At 47.9% G+C, this 23,394-nt stretch overlaps 2 protein-coding genes across 3 annotated transcripts in view; both read left to right on the top strand.

The window, feature by feature from the left end:
* The window catches only part of LOC134099885 (F-BAR and double SH3 domains protein 2-like), a 62,992-nt gene extending 47,168 nt beyond the window's left edge, over positions 1-15,824 (top strand). Inside the window, exons 11-20 of one of the 2 annotated variants that reach the window (XM_062552909.1) lie at positions 2,427-2,543; positions 2,980-3,084; positions 5,790-5,951; positions 8,439-8,573; positions 9,157-9,240; positions 9,721-9,898; positions 10,249-10,469; positions 11,787-11,967; positions 12,094-12,188; positions 12,551-15,824. In XM_062552909.1, coding sequence (XP_062408893.1) covers positions 2,427-2,543; positions 2,980-3,084; positions 5,790-5,951; positions 8,439-8,573; positions 9,157-9,240; positions 9,721-9,898; positions 10,249-10,469; positions 11,787-11,967; positions 12,094-12,188; positions 12,551-12,649 — 1,377 coding nt within the window. In that variant the 3' untranslated portion in view covers positions 12,650-15,824. The remainder of the gene's footprint in view (positions 1-2,426; positions 2,544-2,979; positions 3,085-5,789; positions 5,952-8,438; positions 8,574-9,156; positions 9,241-9,720; positions 9,899-10,248; positions 10,470-11,786; positions 11,968-12,093; positions 12,189-12,550) is intronic. The other variant, XM_062552910.1, reaches the window with a different exon arrangement.
* A 391-nt stretch (positions 15,825-16,215) lies between these two features.
* LOC134100059 (NACHT and WD repeat domain-containing protein 2) lies at positions 16,216-22,327 on the top strand. Its single transcript, XM_062553108.1, has 8 exons — positions 16,216-16,282; positions 16,620-16,708; positions 17,140-17,247; positions 17,620-17,805; positions 18,125-18,260; positions 18,710-19,233; positions 19,377-19,846; positions 22,285-22,327. Exons 1-8 carry the CDS (start codon positions 16,243-16,245, stop codon positions 22,325-22,327), a joined length of 1,596 nt encoding a protein of 531 aa, XP_062409092.1. The 5' UTR covers positions 16,216-16,242.
* Positions 22,328-23,394: the final 1,067 nt, after the last annotated feature.

A 23,394-nucleotide genomic window follows, 5' to 3' on the forward strand; every position in this document is an offset into this window, starting at 1 on the left:
CGAAGTGAACAGTCACTGGAATGGACCGGCCCATCTCCCCCCCCCCCCCCACCAGCACGTGGGCTTACCCCCGCCTCGTCAGCCACGCTCACTCCCACCATGCACCTCTCCTCTGTTGTTTGCAGGCAAGGTTAGTAGAGCCACATGGTTGTGATTTAGGTCTGGACCAAGATGGAGGGGGGAGAGAGGGAGAGAGAGGGAGAGAGGAGAGGAGGGGGAAACGAAAGACAAAAACAGAGAAAGAAGAAAGGGAGGGTAGTCATGTGTTTCTCATCTCCTTCCCCTGCGCCCCCCCCCCCTCATCTCAGTGTGTTGTAGAGCCATGGCACGTACAGGCAGCCCAGCCATACTGATGAAGCCTCTCTCTTTGGCCAGACTCAAAATGATTATTCTCTCTCTCTCTCTCTCTCTCTCTCTCTCTCTCTCTCTCTCTCTCTCTCTCGCTCGCTCGCTCGCTCGCTCGCTCGCTCTCTCTCTCTCTTTCTTCCCTGGCTCACCTCCGTCTTTGCCCACTTGCCCTTTCCTCTGTGCCATGTTCTGTCTCTCTTTATCTTTTCTCCTCTCTGTCTCCCGCGCCCCCTTTCTCCTCTCTCTGTCTCTGGCTGCTAGAGTCTGTTCCCATTGTCTCATCATATCTTTGCCAGTAGTCTATGCTCCCCTGCTGTGTGTGTGTGTGTGTGTGTGTGTGTGTGTGTGTGTGTGTGTGGAACAGTAGCCAGTAGCTGGTTGGTGCGCTTGCCGCCTCTAACATGATTAGGAGGGGAAGAATCGATAAGTCGACACCGGGAGTGCAGTGAACAATGCTCTTATTCGCAGCCGAACACAAAGAAACAAACACACACACGCATCTCTGTGAAAGAAGGAAGACACGAACACTCTCTCACACACACACACACACACACACACACACATACATACACACACTCACAGAGTTACTCATCCTCTCGCTCACTCACACAAACGCTAGTCTAACAAACAACACATGCTTTCTGGAAGACAGAGACAAGTACATTAAACTCACATGCACGTACACACACGTACACACACACACACACACACACACACACACACACACACACCTGTGCACAGAGAATGCTTGTTTTATATGAAACACACACACACACAGCTACACGCACCCTCCAGACTAGCAAACAGCATATGTTCTGTAGAAGAATACAGAAACAAGTACACCAGGTTAGTGTGCCAGTGCATTCACACACACACACACACACACACACACACACACACTCTCTACCAAACACCACTTGACCTCATTAGACTGAAAGAAACTGTCTGTTAGTCCTGTGTGTGTGTGTGTGTGTGCGCGCGCGCACCACACTCTGCACGAGAAGAGAGGTCGCAGTCCATCGGCCTTCCACCTCCTACAGTATGGATGCTCTGAGGAGACGGTGGAGGCTACCATCTGCCCTCATTAGTCCAGCTCCCATTTACTATGCACTCCCTGCCTGAGGGCTGGCCAAGGACTGGTGGAAGGAGGGCAGAGAGAGAGAGAATGAGAGAGAGAGGGATGAAGGGAGGGAGAGGGAGAGAGAGATAGAGGGGGCCTCGAGGAGGGCCCCCCCCTGAGTGCAGGGCAGAGTGCTGAGAGGTCTGGAGACAAGGAGTCAGGCACACACTGGAACATCCACACTGATCTGCTCTTGCATAACACACACTTAACAGCACGCTGACATACATGCTACATACTGTACATGCTTCCTGCAGACTTACTTCTACTCACAAACACATACAGTACACTGTTTTCATAGCGTCTTAGTGAGCCAGTGTTTGTGTTCAGCCTTCATCTACATACTCACACATATTTGTACACACACACACACACACACACACACACACACACACACACACAGAGAGAGAGAGAGAGAGAGAGAGAGAGAGAGAGAGAGACAGTAGGTCAGGAGGAGCGTTGTGGCTGATTTGTGCCTTTAAGCCCCCCGGTCCAAAGCTGCTTTACATTGGGCTCGTCTTATCTGCCCCCCAGCTCCAGATCCCATCCTCCCTCTCAGACCCGCCGTCTCCCACCGCTGTCATCGCCCGCACCCCCCCTCCCCTCCCCTCCTCCCTCCATCCTTCCCTCCATCCCTCCATCTCTCCATCCCTCCACCAGTGTTTACATCAGCAGGCAATCCCTCCGCGGCTTCATCCGTGTGGCCCCTGCCTGCCTGCCTGCCTGCGGATTAATCTCCCTTAAGATCAGCCAGGGGAGGACAGGGGGCTTTGCTGAGGGGAGTAGCTTTAGCCGTGGAGCCCAAGCAGGGATAAAAAAAAATGTAAAAAAAAACTGGTCTAGGATCAGTGTTTGGAACCCTGGGGATGGGTGGGTGATGGGTAGATGTGTGTGGGGTGTCTTGTGCTTGGTTCCTATGGTGACGGCGGGGGGTTTGGCGTGTTGTTTTTCTCTCCAGAGTCGGCAGCTGGAGTCGGAGACGGGCACCACGGAGGAGCACAGCCTGAACAAGGAGGCCCGCAAGTGGGCCACGCGCGTGGCCAGGGAGCACAAGAACATCATCCACTATAAGAGGGTACAACACACACACACACACACACACACGCACGCACACACACGCACACACACACACACACACACACACACACACACACACAAATATACAAACAGGCACACACATTCACATGTATTAAGGTACTGTAGATGCCAGGCCACCACCCCCCCCCCCCCCCCCCCCCCAACACACACACACACACACATAGCCGTGAGCCGTGTATGCCAAGTAGGGATTTCCTTCTCCCTAGCTTGTGCTGAATATGAGGCGTCAGTCAGTGTTCATTGCCGTGATGTTCAAAGTACACCTCAGCATTACTGACTGCAGGGAGGAAAGAGGATTAGGGCTCCTGTATTGTACATGACAAAGTGTAGAAAAGCACATTTCTGTGTCCGAAATGGACTGAGGCAGAGCCTGATTGGACGCTTGATTGATTGACTGCTGTCCTGTCCTACAGTGTGTGGAGGAGTGTGAGACTCTGGGGATCCCGCCCACCGAGCAAGGCCGCAACGACCTAGAGCTGAGGATCGAAGAGGCCAAAGAAAACATCCGCAAGGCTGAGGTACAGATGATGTCTGTGTGTGTGTGTGTGTGTGTGTGTGTGTGTTTCGTATATAACAAGAATTCCTCCGTATAAAAGCTTGTGTACATGCACAGACATTTTTTGTGATTTTTTAAAATAATAAAAAAAACATGTGTGAGGCACAAATCAATAAGGCCCAAGCAAACAAGAGGATGCTCGTTGGTGGTAATGGTGGTTGCTGCTGCTGCTGCCGCCGCCGTGGTTGTTGTTGTTGTTGATGGAGATGATGAGCGCTCTGCCTTGTTTTTGTAATGGCTCCATTTACCTCCACTGCCCGAGCCGCTGCGCTACCTTCCCAGTCCCCGCCGGAGCTCCTCCTGGTCCCGCATCGATCCGCACAGAGAGCTCGGGCCGTCAGCCCGCGCCAGGGATCAATGCCTCTCAGACCCAGCCAAAAAAACAACAACAAAACAAAAGGCCACTCTCACCTTCCCCTCTTGTCTGCACCACTCATCAGCTCTCACGCCCCCTGCTGGACACGCCGAGCCACACGCCGCAAATGAACACCCATTAGGTGTGACAGTGACAGAGATAGCAGTATATCATGCAGATGACACAATGGGAGCAATCCTGGTTTAAAGCCCCCCCCCACACACACACACACACATACACATACAGTGTTTACTGCATAAAGCTTTCGCTTCAGAAAAATAACGCCCGCCGGGCTCCTCCTGTAAGTCCCCCATTAGTTTATGAAGCACTATTAAATATTTAATCAGCCTTATTAAGATCTAATGGACATAAAAGAGCAGAAAGCAGGGGAGTGGGGGGCTCGGTAGTAAATTTGAGACTGCCAAGCTTTTGTTTTCCAGGGAAGTGCAGATTAAAACGAGCCAGTAGCCAGCAGGAAGTGTGCTTAGCATCAATTATTTAAAGGGCTCAGTTTACTCCAAACTAGCCCAGTCAAGAGACCTTTTGAGTGAGAGTTTTTTTTTTTTGTTGCTGCTATTCAACCATGGAAGTCGACAGCTGTGTGATAAATGAAACTTTCCCTGTGTGTTTTAATATGGTTTCGGGCACTATAATATTTGTTCCTAACAATAACTTGTGTGGTCTGTGCGTGAGTTGCGTGGGGGATAGGACTTGTAGTTTGAAAGTGGAACTATTCATTACATTCTGTGTAAGCTCATTCACACATACATATGTACACACACACACGCACACACACACACACGCACATTCCTATTGCTGTTGTAGTCATACTGTATGTAGGTAGGTGGCCAGTGTGGTGAGTTCATTATCTGGAGGGGTGTGAGTGAATCCTCAGCAGGTCTTGTCACTCAGTCCCACACCGCCTCAGACTGGTGACAGGCAGGACGCCACCCTGCCTTCTCCAGCACTACTGTCCCATCCATCAGTCCTCTGCCCCCTCCACCTGCTGCTCTCCAGATGCCCACCGGAGGGCACCCCCCACCACCCACCCCCACCCCCACTCCTCTGGTGACACCACTAATATTGCCCGTCTCTCTCCCTGGCTGCTCTGTCTATATCTGAAGACGAGGGAGGTTCCGCTCTGACTGGCAGTGTGAGTGCGAGTAGAGACCAGATTAAAACGGCAGTGGGCTTCAGCGTGTGTTCAGTGTCAGGTTTGATTATCGGTTCCGTCGGGAGACGAGGGAGCGTGTCATCTGCGCGTCAGGCCCCCCGACTGGAGTCGTATGGTTTTGACATGCCGTAACGGCCCGCCCATCTGCCAGCTGAGCTGCCCGCGCCGCGCACGCATCGCCGTGGTGTCGACTCAAGACACGGAGAAATTCGCAGAACATCCCAGATCCCCCCTTTAATCCTCCTCGGTTCTCTCGACGCTCTTTAAAAGAGGGAGATATCTAAATGACTGTTGAGGAATCTGTACTCGTCCCAACCTATCCGGCGAACTGCAGGAACACAACTCCTCTTGTTCCTTTGTTTCTCACTCTCGCTATCTGCATCTCTCTGTCTCCGCCTCTCCCAAACACTGGTGATGGGAATCAAGTAGGATCAATAGGCCTGATGTCCCAGAGGTAACGACGCTCTGCTGGAATGCAGTCATTGACCGTCTCTCCTCCCCTCCTCAAGGCTCCAGACCTCTGAGCCAGCGTCGGTGAGATCATCCAAAATGGATCGCTTGAGAGGGGGAGACGAGGCCGATGTTTTGGGCTTTTCATGAATTACTGCGCACTGCTCGGTATTCATGGTGGCTACGTGTTTCATCAGCTGTTTCAAGACGAACAGCGGCAGCATTGTTATGTCGCGCCAGCATTTCATTTAGTTGAATAAAAGGCTTTGGCAGGTTAGACACGTAATATTTTTTGTGTCTGCACGCTTATCTGTGTGTGTGTGTGTGTGTGTGTGTGTGTGTGTGTGTGTGTGTGTGTGTGTGTGTGTGTGAGTGTGTGAGTGTGTGAGTGTGTGAGTGTGTGAGTGTGTGAGTGTGTGAGTGTGTGAGTGAGTGTGTGTGTGTGTGTGTGTGATTGAGTTGGAATATCTCTAAGCACCTTTTGAGAGTGTGGATAGTCTAATTTTCTCCGTCTGAAATACAATTGTCTCAAAACATTAAATTAGCTTGTTTATATGCAGTGCATCGTTTGTTTAAAATACATTCAACTTATGTGTTTAAAATTCTCTCTTTGCTCTCTCTCTCTCTCCCTCTCTCCCCTTCTCTCTCCCTCTCTCTCTCTCTCTGCCTCTCTCTCTCTCTCTAACAGACAATAAAACTGAAGGCTGAAGCTCGTCTAGACCTATTACGGCAGGTGGGCGTTTCCGTAGATACATGGCTGAAGAGCGCTATGAACCAGGTGATGGAGGAGCTGGAGAATGAGCGCTGGGCTTCGCTGCCCACCCTCACCAACCACGACCCCTCCATCTCGGTGAGCTGCCCCCCAACCCTCCACCCACACACCCCACATCCCCTCTCCTATCCCACATATTGGCCCCTCCGTGTCAGTCTGTAGGCTTCCCTCCAGCCACAGTGATGTGGTGTCAGTAGAGCGTCTTTGTGCAGCGCGAACCAGAGAGATGACCATTCAGACGAGTCCATCTGCCCTCTCCGCATGCCTATATGTCCACCAGAGTGCGCCTGCCCCCCCCCTCCCTGCGTCCCTTCATTCGGTGTTTTGTTTTTCTGAGCGCGCCCACAGTGGGGGGCACAGGCGCAGCATATTGTGGCCGTCAGCCCGTCAGCGTGCCACCCTCCCCCCCTCAACCCCCCCGACCTCTCTCCGGAAAACACCGGGCATTGTTCCCCTGCTCCCTACACAAACATGGCTGGTGGATGCCTGCCGGCACACACGCCCACTCGCCCACCGCTCTTCTCGCTCGCTCGCTCTCCCCCGCCACCGCCTGCCATTTCCTGCCGCCTGTCAGCGGCATTGTGTGCCCGCCGGCCCCCACTCCCACCGCCACGGCCCCAGCCCCCCCAGAAGCCTCCTCCAGCTGCCCTCTACAGACAAGAGAGCCGAGCAGGCAGGCAGGGTAGAGAGCACCGAGGGCCCCCCACACAGGCCTTCCCCCTGGGCAGAGGAGAGCCACTCCACCCTCCCTCTCCCTCAGCCCTCTGCATGTTTTCATAGAGAGAGAGAGAGAGAGAGAGAGGAGAGGGACGGAGGGATGGTGGGAGGGAGGCAGGGGCGCTATGACCTTCAGCTGTCTGCTGCAGTAACCTATCCCTGTCAGCACCGGTGGCATTACCGAGCGCCGCGGCCAATCAGAGCGCAGAACGGTGAGGAAGGATTAGAGAGGCTCTGATGGATGTGTGGACCCTTTTTTATTTTGTTTACGGAGACGGCGAGGCCGTCGGTTGCCGTGACGCAGGCTCTACCTCAGCGGCGGAGGGGCATTGTGTGTGTGAGGTGAGCACTGTTGTTCTCAGGATCCCCAGTCACGCTCCGAGCCACGCCGCTCTTGCTGGCGCCGCGTCAGAAGACACAGGATGTGTCTGGTCCGCTGTCATCATTGTGGCTAATCATCGTTATCAATCAAATGAATGTCAGCGCTCGCCTGACAGATCCCTTGTGCTCGTGCTCCCGTCTGGCAAGTGTGTGTGTGTGTGTGTGGCTGTACTACACTGACACCTGCTGGCGGCTGAGGGGAACAGGCGCGCTACGAAATAATGAAATTCAGTGATCAGTACCAAAGAAGCAAGGGAAAAGCTGCTGTCATTTTCCTGATTACTTTCACTTGCTAGACACCTGGAGCTGTGATCCTGTTTTGCGAATCAGCCTGTGCGTGTCAAGTGTGTTTGTGTGAGTGAGAGACAGACAGAGAAAGAGAGAGAGAGAGAGAGAGGGATAGAGAAGGATCTAGAAGGATAGAGAAAGATAGAGAGGGATAGAGATGGCTAGAGAGGGGATGCCACCTCCACTTCACTAAACAGTGGGGCCTCTGTTCTCCTTGAGTTGCGCTTAACATTCGGCTCACATCGTGCTGCACCAGGGGTGCGAGCGAGAGACCAAAGAGCAGGATTGAGCTGAGCTGAGCTGAGTGAGCGGGAGTGAGATAAGGCCCGAGTGATGAGTGTGTGAAAAAGACAGCGCTCTCCCCTCCCAGACAGACGGCTATTAGCCCCTTAGACGGGGCTTTCTAATGAGCTGCGCGCTGCGGCTCCTGTCTGGGGGCTGGAGCGTGAGTCCAGAAGCACTCTGCTGAGATGCCGAGGCGCCGATAAGAGGAGAGGAGAGGAGAGGAGAGGAGAGGAGAGGGGCCGGGCCCTCCTCTGCTCCAGAGCCAGGGATCCCTTACAGTCAGCATGGGCCACCTGCTCCCATTCAGCCCTCCCAGGGGAAAGGCTCAGAGCACAGAGTTTACTGTGTCAATAGAGCAGTGCTGACTCAACACACACACACACACACACACACACAACACAAACACGTCCACACACACACCCACAGCCAATGAGGATCACCTAGAATAGTTCCCACCCCCCTTTATTCGTGTGTGTGTGTGTCTGTCTGTGTGTGTGTCTGTCTGTGTGTGTGTGTCTGTGTGTGTGTGTCCTGAGGGCTGGGTGGAGAGTGAAACCGTGTTCACCTGATCTCCCACAGCCTCTCATGTATTTCTCCTGGAGAAGGTGTGGATTGGGCGGGGGTGGGTGCTGAGGGCGGGTCTTACCTACCCTCATACCCATAACCTGCAGCCTCTCCACCAATCAGAATCTATCCTGCCTGTGGGAGAGTTGTGAATAAAGAGACGCGTGTCCAGGGCCTTCCAATGCTCTCCTGGCTCAAACTGATATAACACTGGAATTCGGACCGGCTGGCCACATTGTGCTCACTCCGCAGTGCTTCCCTGCTACCAGTGGCTGAACTAAGCGCTACATTTCGTTGTTGTTGACCTCTGGTCATTTTCTGTGCGCGTAGACTACAGTTGATCTGGAGCGAGAGGACGGGGAGGACCTGGAAGAGAACATGGAGGTGTTTGACGACAGCAGCTCCAGCCCGTCGGGAACTCTGAGGAACTACCCCCTCACCTGCAAGGTGCTCTACTCCTACAAGGTAACTTCACCACCACCGTCAAACATGTCGTTTGTAGTTTTTTTTCATGCGTACAGACTCCCCTCAATTTGTGAAGCAGCTCATTACAGCACGTTATGTCTTGAAACCGTCACCGTGGTTGTGCTGATGTAGACAGGAACGCAGAGCCCGGATAGTGTGATAGCGTATTTCTGATAGTATATCAGTTCGCCCTCACACTAACCCACTCTTATCACCGCTGGAATTGCAGCAGCTTAAGACGTTCTAAACAAAAAAACTGTGTGTACAAAACAGTCTAATGTTTAACTCTCAAAGCAGCCCGACAGCCAGCCTGACGTAATGGAAATGTTGACTTCACTGTGTTATTTGCCTATACACTCACTGTTCCCACATGTTTGCATTAGACTGCGCTTAGAGTATGGGAACGTGTATCCAAGCAGTAGGTCACAGGCTGTCACATGTTGTGTACATGTGTGAATGTTGTGCTTGAGTATTCAATTGCGTAGGTTCTTTGTTGATGTATGTAGGTCTTTTTTTTTTAAATGCGGGTTAAGTGTGCGATCTTCCTGAGATGAGTTGTCCACTCTGTGTTGTCCCCTGGCAGGCGTCCCAGCCGGACGAGCTGACCATCGATGAGCAGGAGATGCTGGAGGTGATTGAGGACGGAGACATGGAGGACTGGGTGAAGGTGCGGACAGCAGACGCAAACACAAACACAAACACTTAACACCACCGGCGCTCAGGTCAACAACACGGCCTACAGAGACTCAGTGGAATCAGCCAGTTTCTGATGTTTACACGTGCATGTTTATGCCATACAGCGGGCTGGTGTACATTATGCTTTTAAACGGTCGAGGTAGAATTGAGGTAGAATTGAGTAAAGGGACATCAGAGTAATGCATTACAATTCCATGTGTAGGAATCAGAGATGCTCAGAGATGCAGTTTGTAGAGTTGTACTACTTGGTATTTACGTTGTCAAACTATCACTGGATTAAGGAGAACATCATCCATCCAGCATATAGGACATTCTGTAGTAGAGTGGATATAACAACAGAGCAGCTATGGACTGAACAGAATGTTAGCTCTAGACCATTCTGCCTGGCTTACATGTCATCGTAAAACTCTCTCTCACGCGTGTTCCTCCTGCCGGTTCTGTGATGTTCTAGGCCCGGAATAAGACGGGCCATGTGGGCTACGTACCTGAGAAGTACCTGCAGTTCCCCACCTCGAACAGCCTACTGAGCATGCTCCAGTCCCTGGCCACGCTGGACACGCGCTCACACACGTCCAGCAACTCCACCGAGCCCGAGCTGGCCTCAGGCAGCACCAACGGAGACGCCAGCAGTGAGTCTCTCTCTCGCTCTCTCTCTCTCTCTCTCTCTCTCTCTCTCTCTCTCTCTCTCTCTCTTACACACACACTTACACACACACACACACACACACACTCACACACACAAATATACACACAAGTACACACATGAACACTTACACAACCCCTTACCTCTTCAACTTCACAGACCTCAAGCTTTGTCTTCTAGTCTAAAGTCTAACATCAATAGCGCACTCCTGCAAACATACACACCCAAAATCAAAAATCATGTAGTTCTACTACTTCAAAATCTCAATAGAACTTGACTGGTAAGGTTCTGGAACGTTCTCACTCCGTTCCCTCTCTCTCTCTCTCCCCGTCTCAGTGAGTTTCGTGAAGGCCATCTACGACTACGAGGCCCAGACGGACGACGAGCTGTCCTTCCCCGAGGGAGCCATCATCCGCATCCTGAACAAGGACAACCAGGAGGACGACGGCTTCTGGGAGGGCGAGTTCAACGGCCGCGTGGGCGTCTTCCCCTCCGTGCTGGTGGAGGACCTCAACAACTCGGAGAACGGAGACTCGCACTGGGGCCACGAGGCACAGGTAGCACAGCCCACTGGACGCCAGATAACCCTCCACTGCACTCACAGCCTGGCCCTCATTTGAATGATGGGCAAAGGGCAAAGTCCTAAGGCTAACTGCAGCTAATTGAGTGTTTAGGCAGAATCAATACTTGCTCCTTTAACACCGTGGGTAAGACCTTAACCGCAAGCGCAGATGAGTCAGCACAATGCTGGCATACGCCACACGATAGTTGTAGTTCATGCACGAGAACTTCGCTTGTTGAAAGACTTTGCACTTTTCCTGCCCTTTAACTTAAGGCCCTTAAACTTGTCTGACTCTTTGCAGTGTGCACTGTCCTCACTGTTTCACACAGACATTTTGCAGGGGGTTGTTAGAAGCTCTGAATGTCCCTGTTCTGGGAGCATTGATGGTAATTCTAGTACTTTGTAATAATTGCCTTCCATTCCTAAACTGAGTTTGACATTCAGAGCCTGTCATTGGTATTCACATTCACTAATGCATTTCCATATTCAGCCTGAGAAATGGGGAAGACTCATTACAGATCCTCAGAATCACATCCCTCCAGGCCCTTTATGATTTCTGACGGAGACGGTTTTTTCTTGATGTTCAGAACACTGATTCTGGTCTCCACAGGATGTCACAAGCGGAATCGTTCTGGGACATTTCGGGGGTTAGGCCCAAAAAGTATGAAAGGCGTTCCGATAGCGCAGGCGAGGCCCTGCAGCACTGTGTCCCGAGCGCCGGGCCTGATGAAGGCTGATGGGCCCTAGTGAGTGTTTATGCGAGGAGGGGCTGCATCCTTCCTGAAATTAAAGATGTTTACGGGGGCCGCGCGGAGGAAGCGGCTCTCGGGGGCGAGGGAGTGGGCCGGTGGGCCTGTCATCAGAGCGGCCTTTGATAAGCACTCGCGGTCCTCAGAGGGAACTTTCAGCAGCGCTTTGATACGGGCCCCTGCCGCCGCGGCAGTCTAGACGGGGCCGACGCTGGCAATCAGTCGTGACTGGAGACAGAACGTTCCGGCTGGAGTTCACAGGCATAAAAGCGCGGGCATGATTACGCTGTCGGCGTGAGTTTGTGATGAGCTCAGCCATTTCTACCCGGGAACTGTCGACTCAGTTGAACTGTTGAACCTCGTTGAACTGATATTTGTCTTTACTGTGACTAAAAGGATGATTTAACTCACATGTTTGTGTTTGTGTTTGTGTGTGTGTGTGTGTGTGTGCGCGTGTTTGTGTGTGTGTGTGTGTGCGCGTGCGCACATGTTTGTGTTTGTGTGTGTGTTTGTGTGTGTGTGTGTGTGTGTCTGTGTGCGTGCGTTTTCCCTCGGCCCTCCAGCAGGTGTCTCCGTCCCAGAGGGGCCACTCCTCGCTGCCGCCGCTCCCCCTGTACGACCAGCCCCCCGGCGGCGGCCTGTACGCCAGCCCGGACGCCAGCTCGGCCCACCCCCTGCCCCGCTCCCCCTCCGTCAACGGAGAGCACAAGCTCATGCCCCCCTCGCACAAAGGGCCCGCGCACAGTGAGTGTCTCGCAGCCACTGAGCTGCCACCACGGCTTTGAGTAGATCTTTCAATCCCATATTATTGCGTTGAAATACTTACATATATATGTGTATGCACTCTCTCCCTGTCCCTCCAACTCCTAGATCATAGCTACACTTTAAGTCCAGAGAGTCCAGGCTTCGCCCCACAGCCCCTGAGACTAACCCCAGATGGAGCAGGTCCTGGCAAACTGCGTCCTGTGAGTAGTCAAAGCTTTGCTCTCTGCTTTTTTACCCTTTTCAGAGTTGACTAGTAGAAAGTTTGAGCCTCACACTGTACTGTAAGTGTACCTAGTGCATAGTAATTGAGTATGCGTGGTGTAGAAGCGCATGGTGTTGCTAAATGGTGGCGCTAGATGCTGTCAATGCCACCTTCTGTAGATCTGAAAGATCTGTATCTTATCTGTATGGAGATGCTCAATTGACTTAGTTCATTAGTGCTACCAGCTTGATCTTGTCTCTTGACATAGATGGTGAGATATTTGCCTCAGCCCCCTAACCTCTCTTCTCTCTCTCTCTCTCTCTCTCTCTCCATCTCCCTCTCTCTCTCTTCTTTCCCCAGGTGCGAGCAGCGCCCCCTCCGCCCAAACAGCAGCAGCAGCAGCAGCAGCAGCGGCGCCCGGCGGAGAAGACGGAGGAGGTGGAGATCACACTGGTGTAGCAGCAGCAGCAGCACCGAAGCAACCAAACTCTCACCTCCTTCCCTCTCGCCCTCCTCCTCCTCCTCCTCCTCCTCCTCCTCCCCTTCCTCCTCCGCCTCCTCACGTGGAGGACGGGTCTTGAAAGGACAGCAGACCAATGCCCTCATCGCCCTCGACGCAGACGGAGGGAGGGACAGTGGTCAAACGCCATGACCCTAAGTGTCCAGACACACTCGCGAAAACGCTCACCTCTGTGTCCCAGACTGTCTGGTGCCTTAAACCACTCTCATGCCAAAACATGAAGCTCTCTCGTCTCCTCATGCCTTCAGCCCAGAGGGAAAGGGGAAACTTTTCGGAACACCAGGAAGTGTTTTCCAAAGTGTTCCAACCCCAACGTAGAGCTAGATTGAAAAAGAAAAAGAAAACAACCAACCAACCAACCAACCAAACTGAACAGTGACTGAAGATTCGGAGGATCTGTTTGCATGTTTGATCCCCAGTTTCCCCACATGATGTTGATGGTGTCGTGTAATATCTGGAGTTAGCAAGTGGTGTGTGGTCCGAGTGCGTTCATTTTAGATCTTGTGATCATAGCCGCAAATGAATCCTAACTGCTAGCAAAACCACATTTATAATAGCTGTCTAGATGTTCTAGAAAAAAAAACAAAAAAACAGAAGTAGCAGAAGAACCGTAGAAGCCATGACCAGAGGATCTGGAGTTTGTGCTGAGGGTGGGTGGTGCAGCGTCTGCGGAACACCCAGACGTGCCGAAGGGCCGTGCTTTAATGGACAAAAAAGGACAAAAAAAAATGTAGCCCGTAACAAATCCCTCGTTGTTGACGTGTCAACGGAAGCTTTCGAATCCGTGCACAGAAGGGTTTTTCATAACCTGCAAAGCAGAGCAGACAAAGGAGAGCAGTTGATTTAAAAAAAAAAAAACAGCCAAGATGAGCTAATTGTTTTCTTTTCGAAAATGGCTTTCTTGCACATTTGTAACGAGTGAGCGTTGAGCGTGTATGGGGAGATTGGCAGTGTTGAGGCACGAGTTTGAAGGCTCTGGGGCCCGGACAGGAGGAAGCCGAGGGGAGTGCTCAAAGGAAGCCTTGGCCTCGGACATATGTAGTCATATCAATAACGTATTTAATGTGCAGCATTAGTACAGTACATTACTGTCGTCATAGGAACGTTCCGGAAGTGTGTGCAACATTGCGTCATATATAGCATTACTGAGTGGACATGTGATGAGTAGTGGCTCATGACGTCATCTCGAGGAGAAAGGGAGTTTGTACAGAACGTGCGTTGCGGAGGAGCGGAAGGTCCGCAGGGGAACGAGGGAATGGAGAGGGCGAGGAACGGAAGAGAGGGCTGACGGAGGCTGGCTCCTTCGTTTGCTCCGCATCTCTCCGTGCTCCTCCCCCCACTCCTAACCCCCCCCCCTGGTGCCAACCGCGCCGCCATGTGGCAATCTCTGATGTTTGAGTAGTACTTACTTCATCGATATTATCTCTTTCAGCTCTTCACTATGAAGTTGGGCATCTGTGCATATTACTAATATTTAGTCCTCTAAGTGAAAGGAAGAAAATAAACGGATCACAGAGTTGAATAATGTGGCATCTCCTGGGAGGGAGTGAGTGAGTGTGTGTGTGTGAGCGGTCCTATGGTGCCTCATCGGTACACTCCCCCTCACCTCACCGCAGACAGATTATTCATTTATATACGCAAATCAATATCGGAGCATTTAGTTGAAAGTGCATTATTTTTTATTCATTTCTGTCTTCCTCTCTCTCTCTCTCTCTCTCTCTCTCTCTCTCTGTATCTCTTCCTCTTGTATTGTGTAAACACTGTTGACGACTAAGTGAGATGTATTTGGCTGACTGTTGTGGCAGTATTTATAATGGATTGTTAACCTCCTGAGACATTCAGACAGTCTCTTGCAGAGAAGAGGGGGGGGAAATAAACAGGCAACATGCACCGCAGCCACGGAGTGTGCAGAATGTTCCGGATGGTGAGAATGACGAGAGCTGATCTAAATAAGATGGTGTCAGGAGTGCCACTCATTCATACAAGGGGCAGCCTGGATTTTTAGTTGTGTGAAGTAGAAAGCTTGTCTCGTGTTTGTTTTGTGTTTGATGTGATATTCCCCCCAAGCCCTTGAGTGAGTGAGGTACTCAGAGATATGGAGACAACCCAGCACCTTGTAACAAGTGAAAATGTCACCTAGGATTGTTGTCCTGATTTGCCCCACAAATCTCAAAACAGGCTTTTAATTTATTGACTAATCAAAATATTCTTCCCTGTCTGAAGTGATATTTAATGCTTAACATATAAGCAATTATTCAATGTCTTTGCAGCACTTTTTTAAACAAAAAAAAACTTTATTTTGTGTTTTTAAGTTGTGATTCTCAGTATTCTTTTTATGGCTGCCCCTTGCCAGTGTTTTAGCTTCCCACCATTTGTTTATCATTGTTGAGATTGTTTGTATCTCCTCCCATGATGGGATGTGATCAAAAACCCAGCTATGTCCATGTGCTTGCATTTGACTGCAATGCAAAGGGAATCCATTTCCCCCAAGGGTGAGATGCTGGAGTGGTGTATTACTAAAACAAAGGTTCCTCAAATGAATTCTAAACTTGTTGAACTGAAATGGAGAGAATGTGAATTATAAGCAGTCGAGAAAGCAAACATGAAACAAACTGTGTCTGGAATATGGCTGAATGGAAGGGCGACAGTGTTGAAATATATGCTCTGCTCATTTCTTAGCGCTCGAACATGATCTTTTCTTGTTGATCTCTTTGAGATCTTTTGAATCTTATCAAACTTGTTTTGAAGTTTATGGTTTACAGCTGTGTCCGTTGTGTCAAAAAGCTGTTCTCTCACACAAAACAAGCTTTTTCTTATTTAATAAAAACAAGGTTGTCATCTTGATGTTTCTCTTCGGCCAGTTGCAACTTTTGAACTTTCAAAAACAGTTTAAGAGTCATCCCCCCTACCAGTGGATTTTATTTTTAAGTATTTCTCTTTTTTCATTTGAAGATGTTTTAAGAGCTGCTAAAAATCTGGTAATAATAACAAGCTTTCTCTTTAGACTGTTGCCATGGTGACAATATCAGAAAACACAGGTGCAAAATTCTACATATTATTAGCTGTAAAAATTTGTATTTATTGTGTACAAATGTTAAATAATAAAATGAATCAAAACAACATAAGTACTGGTGTTGTCTATCATTTTATATAATTTTCTGCATTTAATGTTTTGAAATGCATTCATGTCATTCAGCTTTTTTCTCATTCAACTGTGTGAGAATGTAAAAGTTTACTCATGAGGGTATAAACAGACTAAGCTACATACAGTAGGCTACATGTCTGTGAAGCACTGGGGGCGTTGCTTACGGCTTCTTGAAAAAAGCATCCGATGTTGACATGACTGTTTCCTGGTGGAGCGCTAAATGGGAAGTCTCGGGAGACTGGTGTTTTTGGGGTGGGACCTAAGTGCTAAGAATACAGGACATTTTTCACAGGACACAAAGTTAACTTTTCTTCTTGTTTTACTACGGAACCATGAACTGTCCAAATTAATTAATCAGATAATTGGGTGCATCACAAGAGTGTATTGATGCCGTGTGTGAAGATTTACTTGTGCTCAAACCCACAAGGTAGGTGGTATGGATAATATAGTGATTCGGTCATTATTTTAAGCTGTAGTTTTCAGCAATTTATGCTGTGAATTAGTTTAACAACTTAATACACAGTAGTCATATTCTGGAGATGGTAAACGTGGATTCTTTGCAGTACAGTTTGAAATTAAAGTTATTTTTTGTTCTACCTGAAGTGTCCATCTGAAAGCAGCTTTTGTGAGAACACACTTCTGTGAAATTCATGACATTTTCTCTGAGAAAATTCCATAGACATAGTTTCGAACCAGTAATGGTACAATTCCTCTCGTGCCGTGCATCTAGATGAGATCTGATAGGATATCCTGTGTGTTTTCAGACTCAGTCCAGGAGAGGAGAGTGCTGAGAGAGACCGTGTTCCCTCAGCTCAGGGACCACTGCAGGCGAAAACATGGGGTGGAATTCAGGGTGAGCGATACACAACACATGTTCATTTGGCTTATGGTTTGGTTCCCAACTGAAAAAGATGCTTCAGGCTGTTTAACACCCAGTTGGTCCACCACCTGTTCCTCCCCACAGTATAATGAAGATGCGTTGCTGCAGGGCTTCGCCGGCCTCTTATACGCCATTGTTTGGTGTATTGTCTGCTGTTTGAACAGGAGTGGCATTACACCATCATTTGTTCTCTTTTGAAATCCTCACAGAATATTATGTGTTTTTTAGCAAATTAAATAATTAAACATCAGGGTTGTGACAAACACTCACACTATGTATAACATTTTTATATCATAAACTACATCATGTACTATATAAGTATAGTTAATGTGTTCAATATTTTCTTTTTAAGCTTTTCATAGATATTTTCTGAATAGACTGCCCTCTCTGATTATCCCATGCAGGTTATTGACCCATATGAGGCCCCCAACCCAAAGGACTGGCCTAGCCAACAGGTCAGACACCAGCTTATACAGGGGTGCAGAGACACTTCAGTGGGACCATTCTTTGTGGTGATTTACTATGTTACAAACATTTTACTATATGCTTATCTGATTAGGCATTATTGGACAACTTCCATGTCTATTTTTCCAAAGGTAGAATCCTAAAGGACAAGTGATACCTCAACTCTCTCAAATGCTAGGGTTGCCTCCACTCCACTAAAGTCTTTTTTCTCATTGCGTGGTGTAGCCCTATTATGTTATTTTAAATATTAACATAGTTTATCTTATGCTTTGTCTGCTCAAATTGTAGATAGATATCGTAGGAATAATCATAATCACGTAAACATATCTGGTTTGATGAGGTGAGAATGGAACAGGTGTATTTGACTGTGAATTGAAAAAAAAAAAATAACTTTGGAAATATTTGTGGGCATGGATCAGGCTCTGATTGGGGAGGAGTATGGCACTGCATCCTTACCTGAGCAGGTGGAGATCTCGGAGTTCCAGAACGTTCTTCAGACGTGTCAGTCCATGCAGCTAAGCACTCAGTTACTGGAGGAGTGCTACCGGAGAGATGAGAATGTCATACCACCCTGCTTCTGCTTGCTTAGTCAGTACTGCAGCCAGGTATCATCTTTTGCCTGCAAACATATGCTCAATTGGACAAATATATACAGTTGTGCTCATAAGTTTATGAACCCATGCTAAAGTTGACTAAAAAGAGGAATACATATTTTTTTGAAATTGATCACAATGTCTTCATTACAAAAACTGAGGAAAAATCCAGCCTTTAAGTACACCAGTTTCTTTGCGAATTAATAATGTAGCATACATAAATAAATGTCCTTCCTTAAAATACAGGGGGCATAATTATACACCCCCCGAGATAAATTCCCTTATGAGCACAACTGTACCTTTCCCCCACTAAAGTTTTCTATATTTTTAGACAGAGACCGTTAAAGGAACCAAAACATGGGTTGAGGCTCTGAAAGAAGTAAAGGATGTGCTCCAGGCATCTGTAAAGCAATGTATTCTTGACGGAAGCATCACAGAAGAAAAAGCCCAGAAATACTTTAGATCAGGTAAGATGAAGTTCGTCATCAATCAATCTGTAAAAAAACATTAATATATGTACACTTATATGTAAACAATGTAAATATACACAATTAACAAAAGTATTAGGACACCTACCATTACAGGAACATCATGACATCCCATAGATATTAATATGGAGTCGGTCCCCTCTTTACAGCTGTAACAAGATTTTACAGTGTCTATGGAAATGTTTGCCCATTCACTCAGAAGAGTATTTGTGAGGTCAAGCACTGATGTTGGAAAAGAAGGCCTGACTCACAATGTCTGTTCTAGTCCATCCCAACTCTATATTAAAACACATGGATTTAGAATGGGATGTCATTGAAGTCCCAGTGGGAGTAATGGCGGGAATCCCAATACTTTTATATAGTGTGTTTGTGAATGTATGTATGTGTATACTGTAATATAATATGCAGCTGTTATATTGTGCTTTTAGACCTTGAGAATGACCTCCGCTTTGCCATGGAGAACTGTTTATCCGACGATATGAAAAGGTGCCTGTATTACATCCATAAGATTATCCATAAGAAAAAGACAGGAGACCATCAAGATCAAGATTCTTCAAATGATCGACTGAGTGATATCCGTGATCACTTCCTGCCCAACTTAGTGACTTCCTGTCATCTAGAGGTGTACACTACCACCACAGAGTGCGATCAGCAAGAGGGTTACACAGTGGCCTTGAGACAGGCGTACATTGAAGGGCTTTGTCATCAGTTGTTCACAGACCTTTCTAGGCTCATTGACTCAACTGTCACAAAGAACACAGCCGATCCTGTTGATGCCCCCTCCCAGCAGGCCAACCTGTGTCACATCTATTCTCAGCTGTACAGGATTGAACGTGTGGAAGCACAGCTGATCAAAGCTTACGTTGAGCAGAACAATCCAAAACATCCTCTTGTACTCATTGGGGGGCCATGCTCTGGCAAAACGGTGTTAATGGCCCATTGTGCAAGTCAGGTATTGAACATTGAATAAGTTCAAAAATGTTTATTAATTGTCCAACTTTTCACAATGTCGTTATCATTTCACGATTTCTATGTTGTTGATAAGTGTACATTTCTTCATTCCACAGTTTAATACCTTGGTATTTCATCTTTCAGGTGAAACTGTGGCTGAAGGCCAGTGATCCGGTGGTCATTGCACACTTTTCTCCCCTCACACTGAAGCAGCTTCTCAATAGCATCTGCCACCATATTGCTGTCAGTTATAATCAACCATGGGACAACTGCATACTAGATGTTACTCAACTGGAAGAGGCCTTTGCTGAACTCTTAGCTATAGCATCGTCTTCCAAGTATCCCTTAATCCTGATGTTGGATGGCCTTGACCAGATGCCAAATTCTGAAGGACCCCAACACATGGCCTGGCTCCCTCAAACTTTACCTCTTAATGTCAAAGTTATAATTTCTACTACCTACACCAAATCAGGCACCCTTGCAAGTCTAAAGACACAATATCCAGACTCTAACTTCTTTCTAGAGCTGGAACCATTTCACAGAAGCAGCTGTGGCCAGATGCTGACCAGCCTTCTGGAGAGCTCCAAAAGGAGGATCACCTCAGGACAACAGATGTATGTGAATGAGGCCCTTAAGCAGAGTAGTCTTCCTCTCTACGCAGAGCTCCTCTACAGAAACATCAGCCTATGGACCTCTGAGACAGAAATTACTGAGGAGTCTCTAAGCCAAGGCATTCATAACAACATCAATCTATTTCTTCAACACCTAGAGGAGAAACATGGCCAAGCACTTGTTAGCAGATCGTTGAGTTTTATAACACTGTCGAGGTATGGTCTCACAGAGGCTGAACTGACAGATATCCTTTCCTGTGAAGATGATCTAGTTTCCGTGTTCCTCCCAATTGAGGACCCACCATATAAGTTAAGATTCCCTGAGGTTGTGGTGGAGAGGCTGATCTTGGACCTTAAGGGGTTTCTGCTGTCTAGAAATATCTCAGGTTCTTGTGTGCTGTTCTGGGTCAGTAGACATTTCAGGTTAGTTATCCTCAAGAGATACATTGTCTCCATGGACACAAGTGAGGAAATGCACCTTCGACTAGCTAACTACTTTAGTGGGCGGTGGGCATACGGACGGGCCAAGCCACTAGTAATCACTTCAAACACCAACATGGAAACTGACAAACAAGGTACTACAGAGGGAAAACCAATGAAGATTTACATAGACAGGAATCCTTATGGACAGCCTTGGATGTGGAAAACGTCCAAGCCTTCCATTCCATTTCAAGACTCATCCTCTGAGACAGGGGGTGTAAATTTTAGAAAAGTCCTTGAGCTGCCCTATCATCTAAGATGGAGTGGAGGGCTGGATGAGCTTTGCAGAAGTTTAATGCTCTCCTTTGATTTTCACCATGCAATGTTGATGGGAGGTTTAGTACAGGACTTGTTTTTCTGGCTGGAAGAGATGTCTCAGTTTATGATGCCCAGAGAGTTATGGCTTCTTGCCTGCGTCCTGAGAAGTTCTTTATGTTTACTTCAGACCTCCCGTACAGACACAGCATTAATAATACAGGCACAGCTCTTCCCATTCCTAGGGGTCGTTCCTGAGCTGGAAGACTATGCAAAGCAATTGTGTGTGGGATATGTGAGGTCTGGCATAACCATGGTGGTGTCTCCTGCCTCCTCTGTTCCCTGTTCCTCTTGGGAACTGGCAGACAGAATGAGGTCCTCTGTTACAGATGTGGCCATAGCTGACAGTGGAAGAGTGGTTCTCCTCCTTAGTGATGGCTCTGTCTGGGCTTGGAATGGGATCACTTCCAAACAATTCCAATTGCCCCATGTTCCCACAGTAAAAATGGTCAGTCTCAGAATTTCAAACACCTATCTTCTGTTATCTTCCAGCTGTAGCAGGCTCTTCTTATGTGATATGCGCACAATGTATTTTGAGGAAGTTCCCGTTCTGAATACTGAGATTCATCAGAACAACCATATCTCTATTGAGGGCTTTCTGGCATCCACAACAAAGATGTTTTGGTGGTACAGAGGAGAACGGCATGTCTATATGCATGTCACAGATGATAAATCACCTAACTGTGGCATCACTCAATTATATTGCGCTGGTTTTGTCACATGCATATCATGTTCTTATGACGAGCAGTTTGTGTTCTGTGGACAGGACAATGGAAATGTATCCATTTTTGATACACAGAGTGGTCAGCCAGTTTCTGCTCTCTCTTGCTCTACAGAGAGACCACTGATTGGCTTGAAACAATTTAAGGAAGAGGTGATGGCATGCATTGACAGTGTGGGAAGCCTGTTTATTTGGAATGTTCAAAACATTTCTCATCCGAGCCTTAGTACAGAGAGCTTCAGCAATGAAGACACTGAGGAGGTTTTGAACATAGATTTCATTGAAGATAATGAGGTTTTCCTCATTTGCAAGAAGCAGAAAATCATACTCTGGGACACAAATAGCTGCTCTGTGGAGGATCAATTTCACGCTCCAAAAGGTAAAGCTTTTGTTCATGTGGTGCTGGACCATGGTTCCAGCTTTCTCTTAGCTTTATTAGAAGGGTGTACATTTATTCTGGTCTGGGATTCATGCACAGGGCAATGTGTTTTGAGCCTTAAAACTGGCTCCACAGAACCCCCAAAACTTTTCAAAGTGGGTGACCAGTACCTGTCAGCTGTTACGGTGAATGGAATCGTCACCTGGGATATGGATCTTGTCAGAGAAGCAGCCTCGATCCCAAAAACCGGGTCAAAAACAATAAAGATGGTGCTGGTGAAAAGTGATCATTTCTATACAAGTGACGGCACAGAACTTTTGTGGAAGTGGAATGCACAAAGTGGTGAAAAAGAGGGCTGCTTCCTGCATCACGGCCCGGTTACAGCCTTTACCGTCTCACAGGATGGGGAGCATCTAGTGGCGGTAGCCTCAGGTAACATTTATGTGTGGAGAAGTGGACATGGAGTTCATTTGTACTGCATCCCTGGCAGCGCAGCATCACAGGTACTTATCACACCCACAGGAAGCGTTGCTGTGTCACTCTCAGACCAGGGGCTCTCCAGGGTGTGGAAGGTTGCAAATGGGCATGAAGTGTGCAGCTTTCACCTTAGACTCGAAAAGCCTGTCATCTCACCAGAGAGCACATTTCTTCTGGGCCTGCATGAGGGCAACCTCCTGGCTGTCAGCCTGTGGTTTGGTTATGTCAGCAGAGAGTTTCCGCTGTCAGATCAGTCACAAGTGCTTGCATTCAACCCCATTCTGGATCACCCAGACTATGTGATTGTTATTACCTCATCAGGGGCTGTCTATTCATGGAAGATGTCAGACGATACGATTTGCCAGAGATTCCAAATGCCAGAGCACCTCCTTGACCAACCTGGAGTTTTTCAGGTCTGTGCAGATGGCAGCTATGCTATTCTTACTATTGGTCAATCTAATATGAATATCTTGGATGTGACTCAAGGTAGACTGTGCGCAGTTAAAGCTAATGGACAAATCCTCCATGCATGCTTGGATATCAGTGGTAAATATGCTGCCTACATCAGTGAAACTACCATCAGTCACCTGAGTTGCTCTTGTAAACCCTGTGTTAGACTTGTTTTAACAGCTATACAAGTCTCAAATGGAATGAGAGTGGGCAGGTTCTACCTCTGCAGGTATCCTTGTGCGATAAGTATTTCTGATGACTTGTCAGTGTATGTCATTTTTGAGGATGGATCCGTAGGCATCTATACTATCACTGCCACTGATGCAGAACAGAGTGCCACTGCTACCAAGACACTCTTGCCTATTGTAGGGCAAAGACAACCTCCATGTACCGCACAAACATGGCAACCTCTAGCAGTGGAGAAATGGAATAACACACTGAACACCTTAATGTCAGTTAGACTGGGTGCTGAATCCTTCAGATGATGTATAAAGGTTTTATATCAAGCACTTAGCAATTATCTGAAACTGTTACTGAAATTGTCTCACGGATGCCTTTCTTTTCCTTGATTCCAAAACGTTTAAACATTTAGCAATAGCAAATATTACATGGGCGGACTTATTGTAAGGCCTACAAACCTTTGTCCCGTTAGAAAAATATTTGTAGGCTTAATTAATAATAAGCCTGATCTATTTTGCCATAAATAATGTAACCACTGTTTATCAACAA

The sequence above is a fragment of the Sardina pilchardus genome, chromosome 13 (assembly GCF_963854185.1).
Source record: "Sardina pilchardus chromosome 13, fSarPil1.1, whole genome shotgun sequence".
Lineage (NCBI taxonomy): Eukaryota > Metazoa > Chordata > Actinopteri > Clupeiformes > Clupeidae > Sardina > Sardina pilchardus.